The sequence below is a fragment of the Odontesthes bonariensis genome, chromosome 15 (genome assembly GCF_027942865.1).
Source record: "Odontesthes bonariensis isolate fOdoBon6 chromosome 15, fOdoBon6.hap1, whole genome shotgun sequence".
NCBI classification, from domain to species: Eukaryota; Metazoa; Chordata; class Actinopteri; order Atheriniformes; family Atherinopsidae; genus Odontesthes; species Odontesthes bonariensis.
The window spans coordinates 24,568,656-24,585,444 of record NC_134520.1 but is presented as its reverse complement, the minus strand read 5'-3'; the positions used below and the strand labels follow the sequence as shown (position 1 = coordinate 24,585,444).

The following is a 16,789-nucleotide window of genomic DNA, read 5'->3' as shown; positions in this document are numbered from 1 at the left end:
TGAATTAACTTTACGTGAAGCGTACAAATCAATTCCTTTATGAGGAAACTCACATTTTTGCTTTCCCTCTAATTCTATTGTTTTTGTATTAATCTGTTTTTGCTCTGTGTTTTCTAAATGGATTTGTCTTTTTTTAACGTTCTGCACTCACATACAGATAATAAAGTTTAATGAGGACAGTAAATTGGTGCTCTCTGTGTTTTCGCTTCTCGTCTGTTAAGTCATTCAGCATGTTATCACATGTGACCTTTAAAGAAGAAAAGCCACCACCTGGTTGACATCACGTGGATGTTTTTGCTTTTGATCTCATGTCGCTATAGGGTTGTCTGTTGCCCAACCTGAGCTACAGCGCATTTCCTCTTTTGCAGTAAGTAGTGACAGTTTTCATGTCACTGTTTGAGCAGCACCATCAGCCTGGGAACTGAGAACTGGACATGGAGCCCTTCATCCATCAGTAAATCCAGGCTAAAGGCAAACATGGTGAGCTAACTGAAATTACAATGCCATTTTTATTTATTTATTTTTCTGTAATCCCTCTATAGACAGATTAACAGCTTCTTTCACACTTCTCTTGTGCGTGTTGGTTAATTCTGACCATCACTACTGACCACCAAGGTGTTTAAGAATACAACTTTTTCACAATGTTCCTGTTTTGATGTGGGTCTAACCATAGCTTTCTTCTGTTATGCAGCTGTAACAGCACCTCCTGAAAACTAGACAGTTTTTATAGTAAGAAGGGGAAGTTGGAGTTGGGAAAAAAAAGAAGTGTTCATGCTGGAGCTGATGAAAGAATGCTTCATTACACAGCGGTTGCTGGTTAATCATTCACGGTGTTATCAGCGTTGCCTCACTACTGTTAATCTATTTATCTGTTGTGAAAAGAGAAGATAGCTGCTATTTTCAATTCATCTATTTGCTGTCTGTTCTGTTGCAGAAACAGACTCCTGAAGAAGTCATTTCTTCAGCCATAAATTAATTGTAAAAATATAAATATTAATAACAGCACTTTTTGGACAGTTTGCTGTACTTCAAAGTGCTTACTAGATGACCAATGAGCTGGATTAGGACACTATAAACAACAGCTCCACTGATTATTGGTGCAGCTTTAAAGATCAGCATAAATAACTGGAGAACATATACATACACACACACACACACACACACAGACATATATATATATATATACTTAAATCAGTGAGAAAAATGTAAATCACTACTCTGGTTTTGTCACATTTTATTTATGTCTCCATTTTGTTAATGTAGTAAATAGCTGTTATTTGTGTTGTTTGGCACACCTGCACAGTTAGAGATCTCTGTGTGGGTTAATGTGTCACAGAGGCACATTAACTCCCTCTGTGGATGTACGCATGCCGTCTCTGCCGCAGGCGCTCGCTGACTGACTGAAACAGGAACCACATGTTCTTGTATGTGAACGTATTGTGGTGTAGAAATTGCTTTTTCAATGTTTCCTTTGTTCCCTGCAATAAGAATGACAACGAAACTGCAGCGAGCAGAGCTTGCAGCCTATTGGTGCAGAAGGCGCTTCCATGGTAACCATTGCAGGATGCTGTCTGAGGTAGAAATGTGTGGTTGTGAACACTTCCTGCTCATGATCCTTCGTTTGACTTTGCATTCCAATTAAATATTGATTCATTTGTATGAATTGTTTGTTTGAAAGTAGAGTGGCAGAGATAAGAAATAAAATCCACTTTAAAAATAAATATGAGCGCTCTGAAAAAGTACTGACTCCGCCCACTAAGTTTTGTAAAACTTCTGTGAGCACATTACTCTCTGTCATGATTCATTCGTCAAAGTGAGAATGGCAACACTAAGCCCCAAAATAAACACCACTAAAAACATCTAAAAACTAAATAAATGTCTTTCAGCATAAGTATTATGACAGAAATTAAATCTAATTTAAGCTTCTCCTCTGTTTGTAATTTCATTCATCTTTCAAAAATAACTGTTAAAATGCTGCTGTCAGGGACAAAAAAAAAGAAACAAAAAACCACCAGAATAATCAACTTTTAGGTATAGTTTTATGTATGTTACTGAAAGGAACTTCTGAACATTCACGGCTACATAATAAAGAGAAAGTTACCTGTTTGATCACCAGTAGAAAGCCCATGAGTGTGTGACGCACAGACTACATGAATGAACATAAAATAAACATCGCTCCATGATAACAGCGACAAAACACATTATTATAACAATCACTTAAAAGTCATGTCTGTTTATATCATCTCTAATTTGCATGTTATTGCCATCATGACTTTGTTTACCAAAATATATCTTAGAAAATCTCAGAAAAAACATCTGTAAATGCAGTTTACAAGGGTTGTCTGTTAGAGGTGCAAATCTTCAACACTATTTCACCTAAAACTGAATAACTGATGGAGTCTTTGTGAAGAAGCTCCTCACTCTAAAGCCTCAAGAAACTCAGATTTTGTTGCTTCTCATTAATTTGACTGAGAAAGTTTTTGTGGATCAAAAGTAAAATTGAATATAAATTGGTCTAAGTTAGCTTTTGTAGGCTAATCTTCACCTTAAAAAAAACCAACCAATGTTTACAGTGAAATAGCTGGTAATGTCCCCCACAATCAATACATACGAACAGACAATGACGGGTGCACAGATAAATTGGTCTAACATCAGTATCGGCTAATTTTCAGCTTGTAGACTGCAACCAGACTTTCTGCAAATACGACAACATCAACAGCTGGCAGCAGAAGATATTCGACTGGTTTGTCTTGGTTGTGTTACATTAACTTTGCCCTGAAACTGATGAGATTTACTTACATTTAATTTTGTTTAAACCTTTGTTGGGACATATAAGCACTGAAAAGTCTTATGATAGACTTTTCTTTTTTACTTTTTATGCAGGAAGTTCTTTGATGTGAAAGTTACATTTATTTGAAAAAACGTGGGCACATTCAAAGATAATGTGATGAGAAGCTGAGAAATTTTTTTATGTGCTCTTCATTATTTTCCTGGCACTAAAAGGAAAATAAATGACAAAAACAATCTGAATAGGCTATCGTCCAAATCTAATATTGTTATCGGCAAAGGACGTTTTACATCCTCAACTAATAACCAAACCAGTGTACACCCAGCTATGAAAAGATACATCACAAGTCCGATAAGTGGTTACTGAAACAAAAAAGAGGCAGAAAATGTCAGGCAGCTAGCTTATACATTTTCAAATTGTTGATGAGCCACAGCTGCAACTCATCACTTAGAATATTTCTCAAATATGAGCTGGCAACAGATCTCTCTCATCACATACTGTTACAGACAATGCCTACTGCCTGAAAACCACCTCTATGGGTAGAAATGATTCAGGCTACTGCTGTGGCACTTCTTGGAATTTTAGGGCTTGCTTTTTGGTAAATGCCTTTAAGGGGGTCAGTTTGTTTTGTGCGGGGTGTGTATGTGTGTGTGTGTGTGTGTGGGGGGGTGTTCCTTTTCTTTGTTGTGTTTCATAGCTTTTACGGCATGTAATAGGACTACAACGTAGCTTTAAAGCTTTAAGTACAAATAAAAGGGAGCTATCTCTCCAATAGATTACAATGCTTCTCATGTGCATAAAACACCCTTGTTTGCAGCCCTGGGTTTATTTATATATAATTTGAATATTGCCCAATAGTACTTTTGGCACACCTTAAACAAATCCAGAGTAGTACATTCTGTCATTTGTAACCCGAATTTGTAAAGTGACAAAGGCTGCTGCTGTAATACACAATAATGAATAAACTCCCCCATGGCAACGTTAGATGTGTAAGCAAATTAGCATAAAAAAGGCTCTTTAAGTGACGTGAAGAGCAGCGAAGTGTCAGAGTTTGGAAACCAGTCACATCTTTATCTGAGTTTTCACAGCTCAGAAAACTAATTCAGGAAAAAACAACACCTGTGAAAGCTGCTGAGTTTCTGATGCAAAACTTAGAGTAAGTTTATTTGATTATATTTCAGTTGGTTTTATTGCAGGTGTTTTAGCCGGTTTCCGGCTTGTCAAGCAATTCTGCGCGATGAGCGGAACAATTGTAGCATTCATATACTGGATATTTTAGCTGTTATTTCATTGATCAAAAAAGCTCAGCGATGCTCTCATGAATCAAAAGTTACTCAGGAGAAAACAAACCAGCTGACTTGATTTCTAAAATGAGTTCCAGCAGAAAGATTAGAATCTGTCTGAGCATATAAGTACTTGTACTCAGTTCCTTTCAACATTTTCCCTGATATCTCTGCAGCTGACTCAGGCAGATTTAGTCAGATGTAGTGAGACATGATCAGTTCAGACAGTGAAATAATGAAAGTCCTCGTTGCAGCCCATTTGCCTGGTTTACAGCCCTCTGTGTGTTTGAAATAAAGGCAACCAGAGCCAACAACATTTTAAGAAAAACTAACCAACTTGTAATATTTGTTCAGAAGGATTGCGCTGTTTGTCAAATTCTGTTCAGAAACAGACAAACATATTGTGATGTTACAGTGAAAAACTAGAGTATTTTCTGAGTCAGGAGCTTGTTCAAAGACAAGAAAAGGGTTTCTAGTTCCAGGAGTACATTACCTCCTGAACCTCCTATGAACATCATAAACAGATGTTGAATTAGTTGTGTTTCATCTTGAACTGAATGCAAAAGCAAGAAGAAGTGTTGTGCTCTCATGCTGGGTCATAATGTGGCACCTTCAGCATCATTTAAACTCACACAAGAAAAAATGACGAGTGCGGGGAAGTTCCAAAATTTTGAAAATGCAGAACGCATGTGTGAGTTTGAAAAAAGAAGTCTTAAGAATTTTAGAAATCTGTTTTAATACAAAGAAGATTTGAATGATTTACTATAATGGTGGGATTTCTTTTAAAGTCACAATTGCAACTAACCGTTTTTGGTTGCTTGCTGTTTAGAGTGTGCTTCTAAGTTTTCTGTGCTGCAGACTTCTCCGCTCTTTGAAGATCAAAACCAGGAAACTGACTTATTGCACGGTGCATTCTCACTTTGTAAAGACAGCGTAGGAGTATCACAACAGCTCTGTGTTTCAGCTTGGGGGCATGCCTTGCTCTATGCTGCACTGCTAACATCCTGCTGCACAAACAGAGCTTCTGCAGTTGAGTTTGTGCTCTGGTGTTGTTTTCAGGAGGAGAGTATTGACGTAAAGGCTCTCAGAGCCAGGTTCTACAACCAGGGCAGCACTTCGGACAACAGCAGTCGAGACAGCGGCTCACCAAAATCTCCAAGGCCTGGGTTTGGGAGAGTGATCCTACCTGTGACAGCGAACGAACGAGCCCAAAGACAGTCACCCATTATTCGTCCACCTGCAGCTAGCCCAGGTCTAGTGAGGTTCCAGAGGGCAGAGCCGATGGCAGCTCCCATCCCCTCCAGACCTGCTTCCTTCCCTCGACCACCACCCATATCTGCTGTCAGACCACCCTTCCAGCCACCAGACGCCAGTAAGGTCAAGCAGACGGGGGAGCTACTACAGAACATGATGTGGAGGCAACAGGGACCCCCAGGTTCCAAACCGATCCCAACTCTAGCTCCAGTTCCAGCTATAGGCCCTGGGGCATCTCCCACCTCCACACAACTACCCCCCCGACAGCAGCCCCGCCAGAGGAGTGCAGGAGATGTGACCCCACTCAGGAAGCCCCTGCCTCTTGAGGGGTTCAAGCCCTTGAAACCAAAACGACCTCCTTATGTCAACCTGGAACCCTTTCTGAAGTCCAAGCGAGGACCTTCCCTCCCTGCCCTCCCTGCCCTGAGGAAAAGTGAAGGTAGGTCACAGTTCTTCAAAAAGGTCATCAGGTAATATATTCAGAAGTTCCTAAGAGCGCTGGAGTGTCCGTGGTTTCACTCCGCTGGCTTAATGTTGCTTTCATTTCAAAGTGGAAGCTAAGTCACTGTGACAAAGTGATAAACTACTTTCTGTTTTTATTGTTACTTGGCACATTTTGACTTAGAAAAGGAGGTGAATGATGAAGTTAATCATAACTGAGTTCCTTTAAGTTGCCTCATCTTCATCCCACGTCCAATTGCTGTCGTTTTACGGGGAGATATTTCCCCACTATTGCTGGATACAGTATTTTGGCTTCCTTTCTCATTCTTCTCTCTGGTTCTTCCTACATGTTTGTCAGGCTCAGGAGACAGAAGAATGTCTTTACCATCAGTGGTCACTCCTCCAAATCCTCCACAGCGATGCAACAAACCCAGCAGACAACCGCATCAGATTGCCTCTGTGTGAGTGTTACTGAAATTTAAGCTTAAGCACATTTTTGGAAGCTGTGGCAGGGACTAGGTGTCAAGTTGTCCAGTCAAGATCCACACCACATGATATTGATGTCTGATACACTTTAGTTTTAACTACAAATACAGGAGATTTTCCTTCATTTTGTTCAATACGTTTTGAGGTTCAGAGTCCTAAAGAGAGACAAAATATCGTTATAGTTGGGCATATACTTTACCGATATTGCGCTGTTTATTTGTTCTTTGTACAACTTTTATTGTGGCAAAGGTTGTTGCTGCAAAATATTTAATGTTTATCTATTGTTTTCAGGGAGTTTGACAACGTACAGGACACCTACGATGATATCGGAAGCTTTGATAAAAATGGTAAAGAAAAAAAAAGATAACTTGTTTTGTCCTTAAACTTCATCTGCTGACGCATTTGAATCAATTAGTGAACAAGGTGGTACATTTTTCTACATTTTGAAAAAGAAACGCACTGTTTTCAAGTAGAGGTCAAATCTGCATGCTTTCTAACTTCGCAGAGTCCTGCAGTGAAAACAGTTCACAGTGTATGGATGGGGTAAGCAAATTAAGACTACACATATGAAAAATTCATGTAAATGACAGCTGAGTCGTGCACCTTGAGTCGTGCATCAAGCGTTGATATATCATCCCACTGCGTGGTATTCAGGCTGATATTTCAATACACAACTGTTTCTTTGTTCTTCAAAAGGTGCAAATAAAAATCTTATCTCTTGCAGGATGATGACGATGACTTGTATGAGTTTATTGATGAGTAAGTTTATAATAATTCTGCATTTATTATTATTATTTAATAAGTTGATAAGTTTGTTAATAAATTGATAAGTTTAAGACATGATCTGAGCATTGAACCTTTTGGTTTGTGCTACGTGCCTGCAGCTGCTTGATGTTTCTACTGCTCTCTGCCACAGCTATTGCTATTTTTGTATTAAAAGGCTGATGCAGCAGCTGCTACTGGAAATAAAAGAAGGCCTAAATATTGATGCTGAATTTCTCATATAGTGCTTCAAATGATAATCATTTGTGTTTCTTCTTTGCATTTATCACTGCTAGCTATTTCTGTGATAGACCCGCAGTGTTTTCTGTTAAAGCAGGGTATCAATAATAAAAGGATAAAATCATGGTATTCTGCTGTAGAAATGTAGGTAGATGACTGGGACTCTGGAAACCAGTTATCATCATCTTTTTCAGTATATTACATAGAATGATTTTTTACTCTTTCTTCTAAGGAACCAGGTGGAGGTAAACCGTCTCACTCTTGAGAAGATGAACAAGAAAGAAGAGAAGAGGAAGCGGGAGCAGGAGAAAAAGGAGCTGCAGGAGCGTCTGAAAAAACAGAATGAACTGAAAAAGAACTTTCAGGTGGAGAAGCAAAGCATCTGTTCACCCAGAAATAAGAATAACGAGACTTGACTCATAGCTTTTCCTGGATCACTGAGTTTCTGTGCATTTCCTCACTTACTGAAGCTCTTTTAAAGCTCATTGATTAAATAGATGGTAAATTCTTACCATATTTTGTCTGTCTGTAGTTGCAAGGTGAGGTAGAGGTCATTCATACAGCCAAAGTTCGACACGACTGGAATGGAGTAGGAAAACTGGACCTGAGTGTTCGACAAGGAGAAAGTGTGGAGATCATCCGTGTGAAGAATAACCCTGGAGGCAAATGGCTGGCTCGTTCTCTGAGCGGAAACTGTGAGTTTCAACCTCAATTTCAATCGGTGATAGTTGGGAAATCTTATATTCTGAACATTTCTTTTCTCACTTTCCTGCAACATTAAGCTTGTGGAAAAAATCTGGGATGTCTGTTGACAGAAAAGGGAAATAATGAGCAGTTTGCATCTAAAGTTGTCATTGTTGTTGTGGTGATGACATTCTGCTTTTCAAATTTGTAAGCAGAGATGTTTATAGTTTAAGGTTGTGGATTAGTGTTCAGAATCTTTGTCCTGCTTTTGTATTTATGAAGATCAGTTTGAGTTCAAATTGTTTGTGTGAATAATTTCCCATACCACAGTAGCTACATTGGTCCGCCGCACATTACATTTTAGTTCACAAATATTTTTTCCACTCATTTTTCTTACCAAATACATCTCTACACAATAATATTGACATTCGATTCCTTGCTATGTGATGTTTTGACTGATCGGTGTTTCTCTATGTCTTATTAAGTAATCACAGAGATGTTCCTCACATCACTTCATGACTATGTCGACATTCAACAGTGTTAACTTAGCCACAGACATTTAGAAGGAGGTTGGCAAAGAGACGCATTAATAACCATCACATACAATGTTTTCCAAAGTCTTCTATCCTCTCGGCTTACCCACCACTTCCGATTTCACACTTTTATACTTTTCTCTCACTCACAAATGCTTAAGGTTTTACAAAACCATGATTGGGGTTAGAAAATTATACCTACCTGCTGCTAGTTACCAATAGTTTACTACTCATTGGCCAGGGTAAGCACAATGTCACGAGGATGCTGCCATATACTACACAAGAGGGATATGTTGTCATTTAACCATTTCTATCCATTGCATTGTGACACATAGGTTTTGGAGATATGGACAAATGTACTTGTTACACATTTTGTGGTGAAAAGTTGTGGCAGTGCTTTGGTTCTGATTTTATTAGATTGAGGGAATGATCAAGCTCTGGGTTTAAAAAGAAGGTTTCTGAGATAACATAATGGCCATGGTTCAAAGCAAACAGATTATTTTTACTAGTGTAAAAGAAAGGAGAGAATAATCTTTTCAAAAAAAATTTCAATTTTTATTCCTCCCACCCATCCTCCTCCATTTGCATACACTGCTGCGTCCCATTGTTTCCTTTTTTGCACCAGTCATGATTTCAATGGTTGCTGATGGGTGCTGTCATAGAAAAATGTTATCAGGGGTCATAATATGCTGACCTCTGGATGTTTTATAGGCCAACAGAATCCCCAAAAAGTAGACAAACACATCACTTTCTTGGTCGGTTCACTTTGGGTTTTATAGATTCTACTAAGAAAACGATTATTCCTATGAATTACATTATAATGATTCTGGGAACCCTCTGTCAGCAGAAGATAATATGCATGAAATGTATTTAAATAGTGCTACCACTCAGCTTTTTGTTCATGTCATTTACTCAAACAGTAAACTTGGTTCTTGTGGAGTAAAATCCAACATATTTAGAAAAATTGTATCCATCTGTATTTCCTTACAGATGGATACATCAGCAACACGTGTGTGGATATCGACTATGAGGCAGTAAAGAGAAAAGCGCTCCAGTCGAGAAAAAGGGACACATCAGAGTTACCTCCACCACCTCCAGACCCCCCAAAGATGTTTAATCCGGAGTCCAACAACAGAGACAGGTACATGGCAGACGATTACAGAAATCCCGTTGTGCTGTGTGAGAAACACATTTAAACTTGTCTTAGTTAACTCTTTCCATGGATGTGCACCAGTGATTTGTCCCACTGTAGCTGTACCTGTCTGTTTTTCTTTTTAACTTGTTCCAACCAACATGTTCTTTATGTTTCTTCTGATCTGCAGCATGCTTGAAGATGATGGTGAGTAACCACACCAAACACAAACATTATCAGCACATTAGAATTAATAACAAGTATCCTTTATTTATCTGAAAGTATTAATGTTGCAGTTAGAAAATACTCATGCAAATGGAATAGCTACCTTAGTAAAAGTTTGTATGAATTATCTATACAAAGTACTTGTGGTACTTATCGTAAAGTATTTTAGCGGACACATATTTCCCGTATAATTGCTTATGCTTACTTATGTAAAACAGTATTTTACTGTTGCTGTTGATAGAGGCAAAGCTCATTTTCAACCATTTTGTCTTCATCGGCAACTAATTCTTATTTTTATTATATTTCAATTTGCTCACTGTTTCCTCCACTAATCTTTTAGGATCTTGTCTGTCTTTTTTTTTGCTTGTAATCGGTCGAAAGTAGCCAATCTGTCAAGAGACAGACTGCTACTGATTTGATTTGATTTGCTGAGAACTCATTGTTGCTGTACTTGTACAGAATAAATTTACAGGCATTTATTGGTATTTGAAATTATAGCAAAACATAATATATTATGTTCCTCTTCTGTGATCACTGCAAAAATCTTTGTAGAGATTTTATAAAGTGTTTTATTATAAAAGCTGTCAGATAAATGTAGGAAAACGTATATTTCTTGTTTAGATGTAGTTTACTTAAAATTTGTGAAGTGCGTTACTGACACAGTAAGCTTCACCTTTCATCAACATAAATAAAACAATCACACGCTAACTATAATTTGGTTTAATCTAGTTCTTCATATAAATAATTAAATAGGTAACAGGGCTTAAAAGCAAGTATCTCTGAGCATTTAATACCAAACATAATTATAGATAAAAATAAAAATGTTCTCATAAACTGTTGATATTCATGGTAACTTCGTGGTCACACTTACTTCCCGCACATATTTTAATAAATGTTTTGGACTATTCGTTCCACCATGCTGGTTGTTTGTGTACAAGAAGACGCAATAATTTCAGTTTGACATTCACTGCGTTTTGTCCACAGATGACTATGACGATGTTCAGCCATTGCCTGAGGATTTTCCCCCACCTCCACCTGAAATCAGGTAGATTTTCACATCTGGGTTACTGAAAGGGAACAGGAAATGTGAGGTTGAGACTGTGAGCTGTGCTGCTGCAGAATCACAGTAGTATAACATTTCATTAAGACGTGTGAAGTGTTGACGCCAGATGTTTTTCAAAAAGAGTAATAAAAATGTTTCCTCTCATTAGTTTAATTCATTTGTGTACGAAAATGTCTCACTAAAAAATGCATCTGAGAACCACTTTGATTAACTGCCAAACTTGTATGTTTTCAGCATTGATCCGAAAGTGGAAAAGGACCTAAGAAAAAGATTCAAGGTAAAACCATTTCTTCCCACCAGATTATTTAAGTGGCAGATAAAGAGTGTATGTCTGAGTTTTCTTCCAATGGGAAACATGCACTAAATACGATAAAAAGAACTGGGCCCAGGACTGGACCCTGAGAAACTTCAGATATGCCACACAAAGATGAGATGCATCCATATACGAATGTATTTTAAAAATGTACCACTGCGACTGTTCTCTCCCAGTATGACGGGCCTCTCACAGTGCTGCACTGCATGATGGTGGATCCTAACTGCATCATAAAGAAACAAGGAAACAATTATCTTCCTGTGACTCAGGGAGAAGTCGTGGATGTCATCCAGCTCACGAGCAGCAAGAAAGCTTTGTGTCGAAACAGGTTTGGAAAATGTAAGTAAACCATTCGCATCCCTCTCAGATTTTCTGTCCTCTAATCTACAGCAGGAGGCGTTTGACAAGATGAGCAGCTTTAGAAAAGAAGGAGCACTTATCAAAAGATGTGAGAGTAAGTTTTTAAAACCAGGAGGTCAGGAGTTTGAGTGTAGGAGCAGCAAAGACTTTACACATCATTAAACATACCACACAAACTCTTTATTTGGCCTCACAGCAAAGGTAAATCAACTCCTCGCTGTACATAAGTTTGAAAGCCTTCTTTGTAATTGTTGTGGGATCAAAACACTTCCGTCAGGCCAGTGTTTCAGAGGGGTGTATTTTTTCCCTGTTCATTGATCAAGAGCTTCTTTACTGTCATTGGCATTTATATGTGGGTATATTTTATCTCTGTTTGCCCGCCAGCCTCACCTCCATATCCTGACTTCACCGTTTAAAATATCAGTAAAACAAATCAGGAACCTTTATATTTTCAGTAATTGGAAATAACTTCTATTTTCCAGATAATCATACAATAAGCAGTGCTGTACATAAGTTACATCTGATATTATGATGAATAGAGCATAAACTGTTTTCTGGTAATGCTAATCTGTGTTTTATCTCCATTATCACAGATGGTTATGTATCAAGAGGTCTTCTTCTTCCCATGTAAGCATATGTTCATCAGTTCATGTGTGGCTTTTCCACAGTTGATCATTTAGTACATTCCAATACATAGAGATGGATAATATAATTATCCATCTCTATGTATTCAACCATTTTTAGAAATAGAAATCTCACACCAATTTCTACAAATTCACAAAAATGTGTTGTTCTTATTTTGAATATCAGTAAATTATAAGACAATCATAAATGATTCTTTCTTTTCAGGGAAGGAGATATATATGATGATGTTGACTATGCAGATGGTGAGTTTCAATTTTCACGTTCTGTGATAAACTCCATATGAAGTTCTCCACACTTCTGTAATTTGATGTTAAATGTTTATCCTTTTGTTTGTCTTAAGGATTTTAAGGACACGTTTTTTTTTCTCTGTTTCAGATATCTATGACAACGACTCTCCACACCCAGATTATTAAAATTTGTCAAACTAAACACACACACTTGCACAGTCAAGAACAAACTATGCAAAAACTAAAAACTTAAGCTACACAGATGAAACTATAAGACCGGACGCAGGGAAACAAAATCCGGTGAAGACAAACGTCTGCCTGAAGTGTGCTTTACTGATGAGAAAAACAGAATTTCTGTCCGATTCTCAAACAAACAAACTGGTCTGTAATGATCAAACTACATACCATTTCATTACTAAACAAAACTGTTTGTAAAAAACTGAAATTAATATTTTGAAGGGCCCATGTTGATGCAGTCTTATTTCTACCCAGAGGACGTGTAACACGCACACAGAAAGGCTGAGAATATAACAAACTTACTTTCATTGCATTGCTTTTCAAACTGCTTGTATAGAAAATGAATACACTATTACTGTTGCTTTGTGTATTTCTAAGCATTGAAGTTAATTTAAAATAAAAATGAATCTTTTTTTTCTGATGATTGTCTCTGTTATTTCCTTAAAAAGGAATAATAAAAAAAAAAAAGATATGTTTTATGTAGCAGGAGAAACAGAAAACTGTCAGAGGGCCTTTTTTCTCATAGAATATGGTGAAGCAGCTGTGTTTTACAAGAAAATCTGTGATGCACAGCCACAACAACACTGGGGCAAAAAAAAACGTGCATAGATAACTTCCACAACCTGCAACAGTTCTGACCAGATATGTTTGGGCAGTTTCACATCATCCCTTCATTACATAAGGTTATGAATGGGGGGAAAAAAAAGTTACTTTTCTATAGCATGCTAGATTTGAAATAAAACTAATGGATACTTTTCAATGTATTTCAATGCTTGCTAGAACAGTCTCTCATTGAACTCCGGTCCCTGTGGTATCCTTCCACTTCTCTCCTCAATATTAATCCCGATTTGATAGCTACACCTAGTATCTTAAAAGAATTATGTTTAAAAAAAAAAATGGATTTCTTCTTTTCTTTTTTCTTCTCATAAATCCAAGTCACGACCCACAAACCATCTCAAATACTTCAGAAGATGTTCATGCTCATATTTAAAGCACATTGAAAGTGTAAACAGTTCTTTCAGTGGCATGAGTTAAATATCTGGAGAGCCATTTTGCTAATATTTGTTGTCAGATGTATTTAGATTTAATTTTAAGGCATGATATAAATGACAATACAGTAAATCCTAATATGTAGATCCATTTACCCCCACCACATCGACTGTCCAATAACTGCATTCAGGAAACCTGTGTTTTTAATATGAATGGGGACTAATTTACAATATAGTGGAAATAGATATTTACTTACAGCACGTGTGACCCACAATAAAGACAGATAATTTAAAAAAAGAGGTAGCACAGGACACACATAGACCAGAGGGCTAAAAGTGAGAGTTTGTCCAATTTTCCACTTACAGAGGTGTAGAGTGTGGAAGGAACAGCCGGGCATGTAAAATAAATAAAAGGCTGTTCTGGTGACAAGCCGACAGTTACAGCCAAAACAAAGACACTAGAAATGTGACAACGATTCCTTAAGTCGTGACCAGCCTGAAGCAGTTAAGATTATTGCAATGTAAACAAAATGGAGCATGACTGAGAATAAAAGGGCCAAAAGGGCAGAGAAGTCCAATCAAGGAGAAACTGATTGCATTTGTCTTGAAAAGTGAGCATCTTCGTGGAGGTCCATTCGTTGCAAAAACGCTGATCATGATCCAAACAGTCTGTGCAGAATGAAGACATTCAGCTGGTTAGAAATATTTACAGCCCACGTCTAGAAAAGGTGTTCTATATCTAAGTTTACAAAACACAACTACATACTTAAGAAAACATCTTGTAAATTGCACTGGAAAGGCCACTCACTGAGCAGTTAATTAGGAACACCATACTAATGCCAAGGCTGGAGGAAACAACTAAATCTTAGATGCATCAAGATGCGAATGTGAAAGATTCTGAATCACAAATTGAAACTAAATTAAATAATCCAAAGATATAAATGGGGTATAGAACAGCGGAATCTTTTGTGACTGGTGGGCAGTCGTCAGCACGTTAACCAGCACCAACAATGGGTTACTCACAAAATCATGCAGAACATCATGAAGACATTCCACAGCACGATGAAGATCCGAAAGTATCGCAGGCTGAGCAGGAACTCCCTGATGTTGTCACCTGAAAGCAAAGGTGGATTCGGATCATTACCTTCTGGGAAGTGACTAATACAGCAAACTCAAAGTTTTGTCAAACATTAGAATGATGAAAGTGATTTTTCCATAACATGTCCCCTTTATATGTTTGTGGCTTGGCACTATATGCCCCATTTCTCAAGGCGACTCAACAGGTGGCACTACTGAGCATTAAAAGCCTGGAAAATTGACAACTTTTCATCACAGTAGGCTGGAAAACTTCAGTGCTTCAAGAAACTTCACTTGGTCATCGTTATGTTTTATCACTGCCTGGCAGACTGGTAATTTAAGTAGAAAATACTATTGACAAATATCTAGAAAAGTATTTCATCTCTTTCCACAACACAATAATACACACCTGTTGTTGGTGCTCCGGACTCATCTCCAAATCCTTGCGCCTCCTTCCTCTTTCTGCAAAACATCCACAGTTAACCTCAAACTATTCACCTCAAAAGCTCATTCTAAGAGCTAACTGACCGTCATACTCACAGCTTGAAATTCAGCACCGCCCCCGCATTCACCAGTAATGTCCTAAAGAGCAGAAAGACAGTGTTTGCTCACAGGTAATGTTTGTATTCACCTGAAGAGCTAAGGTAGTTAGCCGCTGAGCTGGCATTAGCACGAAGCTAGTTAGCATTTCGTGCCATACTCCTCTATCTTACAACTAAAACAGTGTTCAACAACACAAACACACGATATATGTATCATATAAAAAAGTTTCCTCTACAAAATCCACTAAATAATGAATAAACTACCCGAATATTAAGAGATCTCCGATCATCTTGTTCAAATCACAGATATGTCCTTCTTCCGTGTTCCTGACGTAATCCGGAACGTGGCCAATGACATTTCAGTACGCTGGCAATAAATTCATTTGTCTTTGTATCCTGAGTTTAGACTGTAAGGCACTAATACCCTGCTGGGAAACGATGGAGAAGCGTGTCTCAGCTTATCATAGATCATTTTAGAGTAATCAACAACTGACGTAGATGCTGCTGTTTGGGCCCAAGTTCGTGGAAGTTGCTGGCAAATTGTGCCTTGGAAACCTTAGTTTGAAGAAAAAGAATAAATAGATGGATGGTAATAGTTGTAGCATTTTCAATAATAGGCATTAATTCAGTCATACACTACAATAACTACTTTCTAAAGATAGCTTTTGGTATAATCGCGGCAACAAGTGGATTTTATTACAACATATCTCTGATGAAAAAAAATCATGTGGGCACGAAATTGCCAATAACGTCAACAACAACAGTGATAATGATAACAAAGGTTTATTTTACTATCATTATACCACATTATGTGATCTCACAAATTGTGGAAGCAGGTTTAAAACACAAAGTTGGTGTTTAACTTAAATCAAACTTAAATTGAATCAAACAATTCAAACCAGAAGTAACAGAATAGGCAATTTTTTTTTTTACTTGTAGCACTCAATAATTAGTTCTCCACGGTTATTAGGATATTTACTCTCAAATAAGCTAAAAAAAAAATTGAATCACATTATCTGTAAAATTATTAAACACATTTTAAAATCATCTAAGGCACGGGTAATGCTATCAATGTATAAACGAATTAGTAAATCAGTTGAATTTATAAATAATTGAATAGATGAATGAGTAAATTAATACATTTCTCAAATAAATAGAAAAACAATCTTGAAGGCAAATGCTGAAAAATAAAGCCAAAAAATGACGGGCGATCTTTGGACGAATGTAAAATTTGATATTTTTCAGCTTTCTTTTTCATTAGAAGCATCAGTCTTTGAGAAACGAGAGTTTAGTTTTATGCATTTTGGCACCCCTTGTGGTAAAATATAGAACTGCTTTGGGTATTACAGCCGACATACGAAATAGGCAAAAGTAGCGAACAATATAAATAAATGATAATACTAATCCGTGTTAAAAATACATAAAATTAAGTCACTGTTTTACTAAGGAGCTTTGGTGTTTCTGCACCCTCCAAATCAATATCTATCGTATCATCCGCAGGAATGTCG

The 16,789-nt window shown here is 37.5% G+C and overlaps 2 protein-coding genes across 3 annotated transcripts; one reads left to right on the top strand and one right to left on the bottom strand.

The window, feature by feature from the left end:
• The first annotated feature begins 351 nt into the window (after positions 1-351).
• On the top strand, positions 352-13,094 carry LOC142400599 (uncharacterized). Of its 2 annotated transcripts, XM_075485635.1 has the most exons (16): positions 352-480; positions 5,131-5,764; positions 6,125-6,227; positions 6,544-6,599; positions 6,758-6,795; positions 6,977-7,011; positions 7,487-7,619; positions 7,787-7,949; positions 9,462-9,612; positions 9,794-9,810; positions 10,813-10,873; positions 11,126-11,168; positions 11,381-11,543; positions 12,158-12,191; positions 12,414-12,451; positions 12,585-13,094. In XM_075485635.1, the coding sequence occupies exons 1-16, from the start codon at positions 478-480 to the stop codon at positions 12,620-12,622; spliced, it is 1,710 nt and encodes a 569-aa protein (XP_075341750.1). In that variant the 5' UTR covers positions 352-477; the 3' UTR covers positions 12,623-13,094. The 2 variants fall into 2 exon arrangements, with proteins under 2 accessions (XP_075341750.1, XP_075341749.1); XM_075485634.1 differs by having other exon boundaries at positions 12,414-13,094.
• smim7 (small integral membrane protein 7) lies at positions 12,750-15,631 on the bottom strand. Its single transcript, XM_075485636.1, has 5 exons — positions 15,546-15,631; positions 15,280-15,321; positions 15,149-15,201; positions 14,686-14,776; positions 12,750-14,331 (listed from the first exon to the last, which is right to left on the bottom strand). Exons 1-5 carry the CDS (start codon positions 15,569-15,571, stop codon positions 14,316-14,318), a joined length of 228 nt encoding a protein of 75 aa, XP_075341751.1. The 5' UTR covers positions 15,572-15,631; the 3' UTR covers positions 12,750-14,315.
• Between the last annotated feature and the right edge of the window lie 1,158 nt (positions 15,632-16,789).